Genomic DNA, 14990 nt, shown 5'->3' on the forward strand with positions numbered 1-14990 from the left:
TGGTGCTAGGGAGATGTCGCCAGGAGTTTGACTAATCATGTTAGATTGAGTCACCTGGAAACAGTGATTATGGGTTGAAACACATGGGGGGTTGAAAATAACTGGGAGTTAGTTATTTTTTGGCATATAGTTTGAACAGAAGGAAAAAAGGACATGGGGAGTGATTAGAGTTTTGAAAGCAGATTATTTTAAACTCTACTGGCTAAAATATGTATGTTCCAGGAAATAGAAAATGCTTCAGTACAGAGGTGGGTTAGAGAAGGAAAAGACCAGTAGATACGTGTGTGGTTATGTACAAGCAACTTCATTTCCAAACTTTTGTTTATTATCATTAAGGAGTAAGTGTCATTAAATTGTGTCAACCAAAGATTTTGAAATTCATAGGAAACCTTTTTTTTTCAATTTAGTGATCTCATACTGTAAAATAAAACATTTAAGCATTCCCAGTAAAAGTGAGTCAGCATCGTCTGTGTGACTGCCAGCAAGTTGCTCACAGGTGTGAGGACACTTGTGAAAATGAGAGTATGATACTAGGTGACATTTAAGGGACTTCCAGCTCTCTAACTCTGAATTGATGATCCAGTTCCCTAGATGTCAGAAGACTGCTGTTCTCCTTTAGTTGCATATTTGATCTGTTAGACAGTATCAATGAAGAATAGTGTGTTAAGGCTGTGCTCTCCCTACCTGGAGCTAGGGTGGGTCCTTCTTAGGTTTACACCTTAGGTTTACCCCAAGAATGTCCTGTGATCACTTATTATATTTCTCAGTACAGATTTCTAAAATACCAAGTGGATCATGCCACTCCTCCTACATAAAATTCTTTATAGCTCGCCAAAGCTTACTGACATGGTCCTAGCATGGGACACAATACCTCCCTCTTCTGCACAGCCCTATTTTCCACTAGTTTGCCATACAGCATGGCACTGTTTTATATTTATGTTATTTATACACCCACACACATATATGAGATAATAATCATATATATGAGGTTTCTCATTTGAGAAATAATCTCAAAATGAGGTTGTTGAGTCAGGGTTTGTCAAACTGAATAAATTTACCTTACCACCAGTGAGGTGGATTTATATATTTTTATAGTTATGCTACCTTGGGTTCTATTGTTAAAATATTTGATGAATGAACTCCATCAGACATATCAGGAAGAAATGATAACAATCCTACACAAACTCTTTCAGAAAATATAGGAGGAGGAAACATTTCTCAAATAATTTTATGAGGCCTCTATGCCCTGTCACCAAAACTAGACAAGGACATTTCAGGAAAAGAAGACGACAGATGAACATCCCTCATGAACGCAGCAAAGTTATCAGCAAACCAAACACAGGATGTAATATAATATCAAAAGAGTGATATACTGCTGTTTCTTGTTTTACCAGTTTTAGACATTATCTATAGACTTTCTTTTATAATAGGTGAGGATTTTGCTGCCTTAAACCATTGTCCCTTCTTTTTTTCCTTTCTAATCTCCCAAAATAGTTATGTTAAAATTTTATTAAATCAGTATTCACTGTCTCCATTATTATGCCTATGTGAATAGTACTGATAGGTGAGTATTTTACCAGACTAGGGTTTCTTTTTGTAGCTTTCCCACAAATTAAATTTGCCTTTGTTGCTCCAGGAGTAAGGGGGTTCCCTGCCTGGGGTAAGTTCCCTATGAATCTGATGAAACCAAAAGAAGACAAGGAAAGGCCAGGTGGTGAGGAAAGGTTTTATTGCTTACACTTGTCTTTCTCTGAGCGCTTTCTGCCTCCTCAAACTTGGCTCCGCAAGACAGCTCCCTGTCAGGGCCTGTGGCTGAGGTGCGCTGCTCACTTGCCCTACCTGCCCCTTCTGGAAGGAACTCCATGGGTGGGCCCCTGGTGACTGATGGGCACCAGACCAATTACCAACCAGAAAGTGGGGGGGAGGAGAGAATGCCTGTGGTAGCAGCCCTATGATGGCCCATTGCTATGCAAATAGGCCAAGTCCAGGTAGGAAATGCTGGGTGAAAACTTACATTTATCCAATAGCCTTACTTTTTAAATTTGCTTGATAATCTTTAACTCTATTGTAACTTTGCCCACTCTTTTTAATAGCCTCTCAGTATACTTTTTCACAGGATCATCACGTCAGATAATCCATTAGTTCCATTTCTCTCTTGGTGACATCTTGCTTTTAGACCCCCATCTGCCATCTGTCTTATACTCAAAGCCTGTTGTCCACCTGTCTTCCTGGGACTTCCCTTTGCTCTCTTCCTTAGAATTCCCTCTGCATTTCTCTAAGGTTGGATTCATTACTTCCTGGACCTCCTGTCTTCCTATTTCTGAGTTTACTTGCTTATTTTGGCCAAGCACACCCATCTCCAATTAAAAATATGGTACAGTTACACAGAAATCTAGACTACAGACATTTCTAGTGATGCCCCTCCCCCAAACCTCAACCCTCCTAGGAGTCAATCAGCTGGGAACCCTTTATGTTCCTGGGGGCAAAGCAAATCCCCAAAGCAAGCAGGAAGAATGCTGGGAGGCCATGCTGGTGGAGGACTCAGGAGGGCCTCTGCTGAGTCAAGCGACAGGCCAGTGGGCTCCAGAGGGACATACTATTGCTCTCAGAGAGGCAGCTAAAGACCCCAGGGAGGACTACCTCTGGGATGAAGGCATGCCTTCCCAAGCACCTCCCTTCTGCTTTGGGACAGAGAATAAAGGAAGTGTCCTTGCTCAGTTTTCTCATACCTCGCCTAGACCCCCAGGTCTGGGGAGCGGACATCTTCAGGAGTACAAATTCCACCAAACCTGCCCAGCTGGCTGGCAGTACAGGAGTTTCAGGTTGGATCCTGTCCAGCTCCTTCCGAGTACAATTTACTGGAGATATGGTTTGTCTAAAGTTCAATTGCCTAATCTCTAGGTATAGCAGAAGAACCAGGCCCAGAAGAAAAGCTCAGATACCTTCCCTTACAGGTTAAGGTTGAGCTTAAGCACGATTCCTCTAAATGGACAGCTTGTTTTTGAGCTGGAATCCCAATAGGGCTCTTAAAGGTGGTAAAGAGTAAGAGAGAACTGGGTCCCTTCCCTTTGTCCCTGTTCAGTCCGTTCCAACTCTGCCCCAGAGCTCAGCCATGACCACCATTTACCACTAGTATGGAAACACATACTGTGACGTGGAGTGAATTCTTAGCCTTGCCAGCACAGCTACCACTTTAAGAACATCTGCCTTAGCCCGAAGGGTCTTGCCAGTCACCCAGCCTCTTCCAAAGCTTTTGTTTGTTAAATATTTTCATACTTAATTTAATATGGTATAAGGCAGAGGGCATGGTGATCACAACCTCCAACATGCCTGGCTCTGGAGTCATGTTCTTCCAATCTGGAGTGGTCGCTTTCTCTGCCCAGAATGCAGCTATCATCTTGTCATCTCCCCTCACCATCCTGGAGATGCCTGTTGCTTCCCTCTCATCAGGCCTCCCTCTGTTTCATGTCATGTCTACAGTTCCCTCCTTCTGGGGAGAGTGCATCCTCTGGAGGTTCCCTGAGAAGCGTATGAGAGCATAAATAAGACGGAGAGATTGAGACCTTGGCCTTGACATGTTTAAAATGTCTTTATTCTTTCCTCATGCTTGATTAATTATTTTGTTTGGGTATAGGTTTCTATGTTTGTTTTTGGTGGAAAATAATATTCCTTAAAATTTTTGAAGGCAATTTAAAGTGCCTCCTCTTTTAGTGCCATTAAGAAGTCTGTTGTCGTTCCTACCTTCTGTTCCTTTGTGAGTCCTGTTTCTTTTTCATTTCTGGATGCATGTAGAATCCTGTCTTTGTTCACAGAATTCTGAGGTATGAAAATCGTGGGCCTTGTTTTTCATCCAGTATGCTGGCATGGGGTGGGCCCTTTCTGAGAAAAAAATTTTAAACTGTTTTGCTATTGATTTCCTACCCTTTATTTTCTCTATTTTCTTTTTCTGGGCTTTCTGTTATCCGGTTGTTGGACTCTGACTGGTGTTCTTGTTTTCTCATAGTATTCTGTTATTATTATTTTTTTAAATTAAAGTATCATTGATACACAATCTTATGTTGATTTCAAATACACAACACAGTGGTTCAACATTGACCCGTATTATCAATTCCTCACCCCCTTCAGTGTGGTCACTGTCCATCAACGTAGTAAAATGTTACAGAATCACTAACTGTACTCTACATGATGTACTACTGTCCTATATTGTGACTGTGAATTATTGTGCCCTTTAATCCCCTTCCCCCTACCCTCCCATCCTCCCCAACCCCTCCCCTTTGGTAACCATTAGTCCCTTCTCAGTATGTCTATGAGTCTACTGCTATTTTGTTCCTTCTGTTGTGCTTTGTTTTTATACTCCACAAATAAGTGAAATCATTTGGTATTTGTCTTTCTCTGCCAGGCTTATTTCACTGAGCATAATGCCCTCTAGATCTATCCATGTTGTTGCAAATGGGAGGATTTCTTTTATTTTATAGCTGAATAATATTCCAGTGTGTATATGTACCACATCTTCTTTATCCATTCATCTATTGATGGCATAGTGTCCTGTTCTTACTTCATGGATCTAATAGGGTTCCTTTTCTTTCTGTGGTTACTAACTTTTTAAAATGCTCTCTTCACTCTCCAGAGTTTCTGTTTCTTTAAGTTGCTTTTTTGTTTGTTTTTACCTCTAACTTTCTTATTTGAGGCTTATCTGGAGTGTCATTTGACCTCTGGTGTAATGCCCTTGGTTAAGGGTAGGGAACTACTGGAAGCTCAGAGCTTCACTGTGGGGTTATCTGGCTGGGCCATTTTCTAAAGGGGATCCCCAGTGTCAGAATCTTAATCTTTTTTCCTGAGCTTCTTCCCAAAATACCTTCCAGTATGTTCCTTGAAGAGTGGAGTCTGGCAATCAGTTTTCTCAGAACCTGTGTGAGGGAAGAGGGTGGGGAGTCTCAACATTCAGCAGTTAGTCTGTATACAATCACATAATCTCCTGTTTTTGGAACAGTATCCATGATAGCAACTGAATCAAACATCCCCTCTTTTATCCTCTCCAGAAAACAAAACTCCAGCCTTCTACAAGACAGGGGAAGAGTGCTCCCTGTTGGACTAGAATAGGGTAGGGATCTAGGGGTTTAATTGCTTCCCAGACAGATTTTCCACGCTGCTCCTTCTCTTCCACTTACATAGAGCTCTTGGCTGCTGGTTCCTGAGGCTTCTAAGGATTCTTTGGGGTAAATTGGTTGGTCTCCCACTTCCCCTTCTCCTGGTTTAGGTTACAGCTTTCTAAGAGCTGTTGTCAATTAGCATTCATCCACCTGCTTTCCATTCCAAAATATGTGGCTATTATCTCTTCTGTTCTCTTTGATCATGTGGGTTTCTGTCTTAAAAAAAAAATCTCTCAGTGTAGTTTATAGTCAGGTTTGGGGAGAGAATGGAATTGAGTGTTTTTTTTCAATCCACCATGTTAATCCAGAAGTCCCCTGGAACGCTCCCTTCATTTGGCCTTGGTGACGCTGTCTTGTTCTCTTGGCTGTCATCTCAGTTCACTCCGTGCTCAGCTCGCCTCTTGTTGGATCCCCTGTGCTTCCTGAGCTCTACATGTTGTAGGGCCTCACGATTTTGACCTTTTCTTCTTTTTCTTTCTTCACTCTTTAAGAGGCTTCATTCAGTCCTATGGCTCTAAATACCATCAATATGCTTCTGCTTCCCAAATTTGCATTTTCAGCCTGACATTCCTTCTAAATCCAGAACTGCCTACCCTCAGTCTTCCCTGGGATGCCCAATAAGCATCTCAACTTATCAACCTTTCCTTCCTCAAAACCACCTCTTTCCCCAGCATTCTCCTCAGTATAAGGCCCCACCGTGAACCAGCTACTCAAGCTAAAACCTTGGTGTCATTTCTGACTCCTCTCTGTCTCTCACATTCACTCTCTCAGAAAATCCTAAAGACTCTTTTTTAAAATATAGCTTAAGTCTGGCCACTTCTCACTACCTTAACCACCACTTCAGATGTTGTCTTAAGCCCAGAAGCTGTCTGGAGTACCCTACAGAAGACAGAGCCCTTGCAAAGGAGCACAGCATCCTCTGTGCAGATGTGTATATCCAATTCTAATCCAACACCACAAAATAGATTCTGGTTTTTTTCCTTTCCATATTTGTTAACTCCCTTCTCCAACAGTGAAAAACCTGGCTCCTATCACCATCAACAAAAAAATATTTATTAGAAGTAGAGTCTGAGGGCCTGGTATTTCAGAGAAGAAATGGACTGAAAAAGAAGCAAGTAAGTAGCTGACTAAAGACAACAGCAGGTAGTTTGTACATAGTGTTTACATTTGAGAATCTGTAATAATGTGCTCAACCTTAGAGGAGCATTAATGATTTGCTATTGTAATTTACTTTTAAATGCTCCTTTGACATAATCTCTTTTGGGAAATGTTCTTCTAGACTAAAGTGGCCTGGTACCGATGAACTTATGTTAATACTTAATTCATTAAGTAATCCAAATGCATTCCAGTTTTTTCCTGGATAAAAAGTGGAACCTGGAAAAAGGATTTCTCTTGAAATGTCCCCTTCTTGGTTGTATTCTTCTAGGTCTTTTCTAGACAGGTGAGTTTTTCTAGTGTCTGTGCCTGTATGTCAGGAGAACAAGGAAGAGACTTTGGAAGGATGCTACTTCGAGCCCAGGAACAGGGTTCTGGGCCAGAAATGTCCCTGCTCTTCTTCCTCGAGTGGCCTCTTCATTTCCTCCACATGGCACAGCATCCTCTGATTCGCCTAAAAGGATTTCCTGAACATCTGGTCTCTGACAACAGTGGCCTTGTAGGCCCAACCACGCCCATCCCCAAGGCTAGAAGTGACTTTTTTTTGTTCCCCTTAACACAACTACCCAAGAGTTTCCTCCCTGGTTTACTCTTTAGTTCTGGTTGTGGGCCACAATATCATTTAATATTTTATTCATAAAAACAGTATGTCCAGCTGGTGGGTGGGGTTCTCTGAAAAGAAATGTACTTTCTCTGTAGTCCACTTCATTCATACCTAATACGTTCTTTTAAATACTCCCAGAGGAGGTACCTTTTTCTGACTTGCACAAAGGACCTGCTGGGGCTACTGGCTGCCCTGGTTGTATGTAGAAGCTTTGGGTCAGGGAGGAAGTGCTGAGAACAGTAGCATGAAGTTTAGATGCTGTGACAGAGGACGGGGCGGAAGGATGTGAGGGCGCAGCTAGCTACCAGAGAGAAGCAGTGTGGGAAAAGCCAAGCTGGCCACATGGATTTTTAATTATCATTAACTTTTTTACATGGTATACAATGTAAACCTCTTCCCTGTCTTCCGTGAAATCTTCGTTACCTTATAAAAAAGGCTCTTCAGGGAGTCTAGAGAAATGATGTGCTAACACACGAAGAGTGAGTTCTGCTTCAAAGCCATCAGTTTGGGGCAGCTTGAAAAAGTAAACGTCCTTTACACTATATGTTAACTGAGTTTCTATTAACCAAAGCTCCTTATAGAAAGGGAGCTCAGGTTGCCTGGCAGGTTCCCAATGGTGCCACAGATGTTTGAGGCTGGTCGGTGGTCATAAATACTTGTTGAAATCCCTGTGAGTTTTTGAGATCCCTCCCTGTAGAAGTAGATACTAGCAGTGTTCTTATCTTGCTGTTCCTAGAATCCAGCAATGTGCTAATCACATGTCTTTACACTTGGGACCTATGGACTGATTGCTCTGTGACTTAGCTGATTGTGTCACCTAGGAGTTTTCCTTAATTTTTACTTAAGCCTGTCTTGGTTTACTTTTTTTTTTTTCTGAGCTGAATTTCATGGCTACACTAAAGAATGTGTTTGTGTTGCTTCTTTATTTTTATTAGGGTACCAGAACATCTCGTGAAGAGCATAACTTGGCAGACATTGCAAGCAGTAAATTTTTGCCATAAACACGACGTAAGTCTCATGATCTCCCTTGAGAAATCAGAATGCTGCCCTTAAGCTGAGGTAGAGCCTTTGTACAAAGTTTATATCATACTCTTGTGGATATAATATTTCATCCAAATCTTCTTTAAGCCTGGTTGGAGTAAATAGATACTAAAAATGCCAACCTAGCCATTTCTTCTCTTTCAGGTTAATATAAGATGCATTTTCATGATTTTAATGAAGTAATTACATATTTATATTGATTAGAAACTACTCAGATTTAAGGCAAAATCCCATTCATGGGGAGGCTCTATTGGTCTGGTGCCTCACCATGCTCTGAGGCTGGGGAGGGAACCCAGGTGACTCCCGCCTGTTCAGCTGCAGTCGGTGGAGTCCCAGGCATGATGCCCAAGTGCTAGTTTCTGCATTGGTGAGGCATGAGTGCCAAGTCAGGAACACAGCAGCCCTGTGGAAACCCTCAACACTCTGGCCATGACCAGGCCACTGCCTAGGTGTTGTGACTTCACAGATGCTGGGAAACCTACACTCCCTCCAATAACAGCACTGCCCATCCCTGCTTGCAAAAGCCAGATTCAGTACTGGAGCTTCATTTTGGCCACAAAGGCAATTTGACTGTAATATGTCATCCTGCCAACTGCCAGGGTCAGTTTAGCTAACAGGGCTGAATCCCTTTCCTTGTGCTGTTCTAAATGATTTTTCCTGAAGCTGCCTTTCCAGAAGGAGAAAATCTCCAAGTAGCCAGCACTTCTCTCTACTGAGTCTCCCCACTTTGTAGCTGATGGTAGCTGAAGGCTACAATCCTTGTCAAAATGCATGTATGCCAGGAGCATGGACACCTTATATTGCTATTTACTGAGAGTGAGGGTTAGCACTTTCAGAGGGCAGGTTTTAGAATGCAAGAACAAGAGAGGCTGCATAAAGGCACTGGTGGGGAAAAGCAGAGACACTAAAGATAAATATACTGCATACCACAGTTCTCTGGGGAGCTGCTGCAGCTCTGTTTGGTCACATGTACTGACTGGGGGAGGGCGTAGAAACTTGTAAAGAATTCCCAGAACAGAATAGGAGCACATTCTTGTTTAAAGTACTTCTGCCCATCTGTCATCATGATATTCGTGGGTGTACCCATTTACAGCAATATGTGAAGCCAGTGGTGAAAGAGTGGAGATCTCAGAGCCATTAACTGCTGAGAGCCAAATAAGTTGTAATAAAATAATTTGGAAATTATCTCCCCCAAATGTTTCCAGAATAATAAATACCCAAGAGGAAACAATGACACCGATCCCTCACCCTGAAGGTCCTTGGGAATGAAAACTAGGTCAGAACCAAGAAGAACCTTTGTCCTCTCTCCAAATTCTAGTCTAGAAAGTAAAGAATCCCTGAGGGTTTCAGCTGCAAGCCATAGAGGGTTACAGGAGGCTCCAACATTCTTCTCCAGAGAGGAAAACACTTGGAGGAAGGGAAGATTATTGGGAACCTTGAACAAGATTTTGACCCAACTGTTTTGAGGTAACTGTAAATTAGGTTGTTGATTTGTTCTTTGCCAAGAAAATTGTTACTCAATAAGAAAATCATGTGAAGAGTCTTAGCCATTCTAACAGCACCCTGTTAAACAATGTCAGCTGTGGTCTGGAAACCGCAGGTGATTTCTGTCTAAACTAGCATGGGTCTACTTCCCGTGGGGTGGATACCGCACTAAGAATGCTTGATGTGGGACCAAGCTGACATCTAGCGACTGTCTCCAGAGGGTAAACGCTGCCTACTCTTGTTTATCTTATCAGGACAAATGTCAGAGCTGGAAGGGAGGTCTCTTGGCAAACTCATGGTTCCGCCCTTTTCTTCCCTAGCTTATCTCAGGAGACCCAGGGCTTGTCCTGTTTGCCAGGCGGCCTATGTCCTGTTATCACTTAAACAACTGAATTGTGAATTCTGCTGATGCACCAGCTTGCAGCTTCTGCAACCGTGATGCAGGCATCACTGGGAAGCTTTAACATTTTCCCTTTCACCTAGGGTTACCAGATTTAATACAAGACACCCAGGTATATGTGATTTTCAGATGAACAATCATCACTTTTTAGTAGAAGCATGTCTCAAATACAGCAGGGGATATACTCATACTAAAGAAATGTGTCTGTGTGCATCTGGCTACCCTACTTTCATTTTTCCTTTCACCCTCATTGGTCCTTCTGGCCCTTCAGGAATTTGGGATGATTCAGGCTGTGACAGGTATGGCGCTAGATGTATTTTAGGCTGCTGTTTTGCAGCCTATTACCCAAAAGCCAGTGAGAGGTTTAAATTATATCTCAAAAGATTTGCTTTTATTTATCTCATATAGTTACCCCTTAGTAATCTTTTTTTTGTTTGTTTTGATTTTTGTGACTAGTGCATACATAGAGACGTGAAGCCAGAAAATATCCTCATCACAAAACATTCAGTGATTAAGCTTTGTGACTTTGGGTTTGCTCGGCTTTTGAGTGAGTATTGATGTTTTCTTTAGTTAAATATAAAAGATGAAAAGTTTTTTATATGATAAAGGAACTAAATGCTATAGAAAGCTAGTTCTTGTATATTTAGGGCATGAGCTTGCTATAAAGCACAATTCTGTAATTACTAAAAACATGTAGACACATACAGTGGTTTAAAACCCTATGTTAGGTGTGAATCATACCACATGAAAGTGCTTCCTAAAAAGTAAATTACCCTCCTGGTGTCTACTGTTTTTTATTAAAATAGTACTTTTCAGAGGTACTATTTTAGAAGAGTGGTTTTCAACTTTGTCTGCAGATTAGAATCTTCTGGGGGAACTACAAGCTAAAACTATAAGAACTATACTAATAACTCTAGGCCTTCCCCCAGAATTTCTGGTTTAATTGGACTGAGGTGAGACCCAAGAAGTAGTCATTTACCAAATACTGTGTTCCAAGTGATTTTAATGTATAGCAGTACTGAGAAATACTGATCTAGAAAAGCCACATGATGGGGCACAAGCTTGATTTCTTAGCCCACTACCCACCCCAGTATTGATTCCAGGCTTCCACTGTTCTTGTTCTCCATGTCCTGTCACTGGCCAGCTGGACCAGATGCCTACTACACAGACTACGTGGCTACCAGGTGGTACCGCTCCCCAGAGCTTTTGGTGGGGGATACACAGTATGGCCCTCCAGTAGATGTTTGGGCAATTGGCTGTGTCTTTGCTGAGCTGCTGTCAGGGGTGCCTCTGTGGCCAGGACAGTCAGATGTGGATCAGCTCTATCTGATTAGGAAAACCTTGGGTAAGTAGTACTTTGTCTCACCTTTTAGGAAACTAGATAGTTTCACCCATGTCAGTACAGGGCAGAGCCGAGTCCCTTGTCTTCCCGAATGCCCTTTGCAGTTATGAAAGAGGGAAACTCTCAAAGCCTCATTTAAATAACTCCATCAAAATATCTATGTAAAGTGTCCACATTTGTTAAATAATAATAAAAAGAATGAGCAATTTTGAGTATATACTAATTGTCCACGAAGATACAAGAGTCTCTCTTCAGCATAGTTTGGGTTAAGTTAAACTCTGAATAATGACCATAGTATCAATAAAGGCTTACATTTCTGTAAGGTCCTAACAGTTTACAGAATGCTCTTGTGTTTTATTTCATTTATTGTCATGTGGTCATTCATTCTTTGGATGTCCTTGACTCCAGCCTGCCAAGCTAGTTTGGATTATTCAGATGTTATAGAGGAAGATTCTAAACCTAAGCATCAGGAAGGGAAGGCTCATTCTTATGTCGCTCCTCTTGTCTTGCTTTCCCATCCCGATGCTTTTTCCTTTCTTTCTCCTCTTGGGGTGGGGCTGGGAGAGAAAGAAGAGGGGCAGATGAGCAGATCTATAAGCAGTGATTGCCCTTTTCAAAACTTAGGGGCTTGAGTACTAGTCCCCTGTTTATCCCAATTTAAAGCTAGCTTTCCTTCTCTAAACTCTTGTAGCATCTGCTGTCACCATGTCTTGTACTTTAATCTTCCCAAAGATACCATAAGCTATTTGAGGGTGAGATCATGTCTTATATTTCTATTTATACCCTACCAACATCTGTACGTAGTAGGCAATGAACATTTGCTGATAGCTTTTTTTGGGGTGACATGTAAGTCACCTTGGAGCCCTTCCATGGGCACTCAGCCTTCCTTTGCAGTGCTTCTCCTGATGATTTAAGGTACCCTCTTTATGTCCCCACTTTCAACTATCTGATGGACGAAGGTTATCAAGATACAGGATGCTCATGAGGAAGCTCACTGAGATATGGGGCAAGGCATCCAGAGAGTGTATTTTGTCTGCTGGTCCAAAATGGGGTGGGATGGCAGCTTTTGGGTTTGAGTGATAGGTAAAGTTCCAGAACAAATTGGTAAAATCAGATTTGATATCGTGGGGTAGGAATTCCAGCCCAGTTCAATGGCAGCACTTCTGTGGTCCTGGCTGGGAGGTTTTTTGTTGCTCACTCTGCTCTGGGAGTGAGCATGGCTTGCCCCAGCAGCATCCTTCCAAGTATCTCTTCATATTCTCCTAACAAAATTCCTCTTCAAGTGTATCACCCCTAGAATTTTACAGAGGTTGATTTTAACTGATTTGGCTGAAACGTAGGCAGTGCGAGTTGCACATAATCCTCCAGGAGACAGAAATGCTCCTGTTTCATTGCTTCACATTGTAAGTGATTCTAAACAGTAGATAAAATGGGATTTCCAAGTGATGGCTATTTGGTGGAACAACAAAATGCAGTCCCAGATTGGAAACATATTCTTTTCTAGAAGATCTTCCATCATTTGATTTCTTCCCTCCTTCCATCCCTCTTCCTTCCTTCCTCTCTCCTCTTTCCCTCCCTTTCTCTCTCAAATACATGTTGACTGTTTGCTGTGTGTCAGCGCTGTTCTAAGTGGTAGACCAGCACACTTTTATCTCCACCCATCAGGATTCAGTTTATGATTTTGATTTGCAGTTGTACTTTGTTATAAAGAGAAAGGCATTATATTATCTGTGGGTATGTGTGCTCCTGAATTGTTTGGTTTGGATTCCTCCAATGCACTGTGAGCCTTAGAGGGGCAAGAGCTTTCTGTGCTTGCCTCCTCCACCTGACACAGGGTTTCATCCACCACAGGTCACAGTATGTATAGGTTGTTGAGGGCTGCCTACATGCCTCTCCCCCTGATTAGAAGAGCCAACTGTAGCCTTCATAGGCATAAGTGCAGACAGACACAGCTCCGATGATGGAAAAGCATTAGTCAGTGCTTGCTAACTGATCTCATTTTACCCCCTCTTTCTTCTTGTCCAAAGGAGATCTCATTCCTAGGCACCAGCAAGTATTTAGCACAAATCAGTACTTCAGTGGAGTGAAAATTCCAGACCCTGAAGATATGGTGAGTGGCCCATTTTGGAAAGAGCTCTGTACGTCAGGGCTAAGGCTACCAGGGCATTCAAGTGGTGATCATTCTGTTTATGTGGGGAGTTGCAGGACAGCTAGGTTCTGGTAAGTACTCATCTGCCTGAGCCCCATGACTCTGCACTGCAAAGTCAGTCTAAGGGTGCAAAGCAAGTTGGGGCAAGTTGGCTAGGGAGACCCTGGCCTTGAATACTGGTCTACAGACTGCTGCAAGCAGAGGTTAGCCAGCAAGTTGGACAGGAGTGTGGAGCAGCCCTCCCAGCCTCACCTGTGCTTCATCATTTTCAGCACTTGAAACCTGGTAGCTCAGAGCCAATCAACTTTTAGGCAATGACTCATCCAGGAAAATCCAACATGGTCCAAATAGCCTACTCTACTGTGCCTTCACTTCCCAGACCATGGGGGAAAACGATAATGAACTTGCTTAGCCAGCCTCATTCTGGTACCTGTTCTCTATGGCCAATGTGGGGAAAACACTCATTTAAAAAAAAACTGAAAAATTTGCATAACCTTAACCCACTTTTAAGAATTTATTACAATGAAACCATTAGAAAAATGCATCAATATGTAGCATTCTTTAATAATAATCTTTCTTTAGTGTTCCACCAGCAGGGGATTAATTAAATAAATGATGGTATAACCTTACAATAGAAATACCACACAGCTGGGAAAAATAATAAAAAATGTCAGCATATTGTTAAATGAGGTTCTATTGTTAAAAAGGTTCTATTGTTAAAAAGGTTCTAAAACAGTATAAATTATTTGACATAATTATAAAAATATTTAATAAATATACTATATATATATACATACATTTACATATGTAAATATAAAATAATATGACAACCTCTGGAAAGTCACACAAAGCTTTTTACATCTGAGAAATAAATGGCTACAAAGATATTAACCAAAATATTAACAGTAGATAACTCTTTGTGGTCAGGTGATTTTTTTATTCTTTGGTTTCTTTCTCCTTCTATTTTTGAATGTCTTCTAATGAGCCTGTATTATAATCAAAAACATTTCATAGCACAGTTAAGATTTGTGAGATCCCACATTTCTACTGTCTAAGGAAGGTACTTTCAGACTGAGACTAACCCTCCAGTTGCTCAGGATCCAGATGCACATTCCATTAGGTTGCATTTGAGCTGTGTTCCCTCGACCTCTTGGCTTTTGCCCAGTGAAGGCTTCCACCTTCCACGTCCCCACTCTCCCTCCTGCTGCACTAGGAAGAGGAAAAGTGGGTCAGGCTGGGACAGAGAGGCAGGAATGACACCTGGCATATGGGAGATGACCGACTCCTTTCTGACCTGGGCACTCCCAGTGCCATACTGACTATCCCTTAGTGATGTCCTGTTTGCTTGGTCTGCCAGTGAAGCCTCAGAAACAACCGGGTTTCATCAGTGTGAGAGCTTCCCATGGTTTCCCAGAGGTTGTCCTGCAGGGGATTTCCTGTTGACAGAACACCGGAAGAAGCAGCGTGGAGGCTGCAGCTAGCTAACATCTTTGCCCGAGTCCCTCTGCTGGTCAGTAACCCTGCCGGAGGGAGGCCTGCTTGCTTCTGGGGCCAGGAAACCAGCTAAGCAGACAGGATGGGCCCCTCATATCACAGCCAAGCAGCCGGCCTCATCCCGGCATTGTGGCTGAGACAGCAGAGCTCAGTGTGAGCACTGTCATGTC

General features: G+C 42.3%; 1 protein-coding gene across 4 annotated transcripts in view; it reads left to right on the forward strand.

Annotated features, from left to right (window-relative positions):
* CDKL1 (cyclin dependent kinase like 1) overlaps nucleotides 1–14990 on the forward strand; it is a 46595-nt gene that overhangs the window by 26869 nt on the left and 4736 nt on the right. For all 4 annotated transcript variants that reach the window (XM_057488476.1, XM_036917278.2, XM_057488477.1 and 1 more), the window contains exons 4-7: nucleotides 7845–7917; nucleotides 10292–10382; nucleotides 10980–11180; nucleotides 13205–13287. In XM_057488476.1, the coding sequence (XP_057344459.1) occupies nucleotides 7845–7917; nucleotides 10292–10382; nucleotides 10980–11180; nucleotides 13205–13287 (448 nt within the window). The remainder of the gene's footprint in view (nucleotides 1–7844; nucleotides 7918–10291; nucleotides 10383–10979; nucleotides 11181–13204; nucleotides 13288–14990) is intronic.

Source organism: Manis pentadactyla, chromosome 11 (assembly GCF_030020395.1).
Source record: "Manis pentadactyla isolate mManPen7 chromosome 11, mManPen7.hap1, whole genome shotgun sequence".
Classification (NCBI taxonomy): domain Eukaryota; kingdom Metazoa; phylum Chordata; class Mammalia; order Pholidota; family Manidae; genus Manis; species Manis pentadactyla.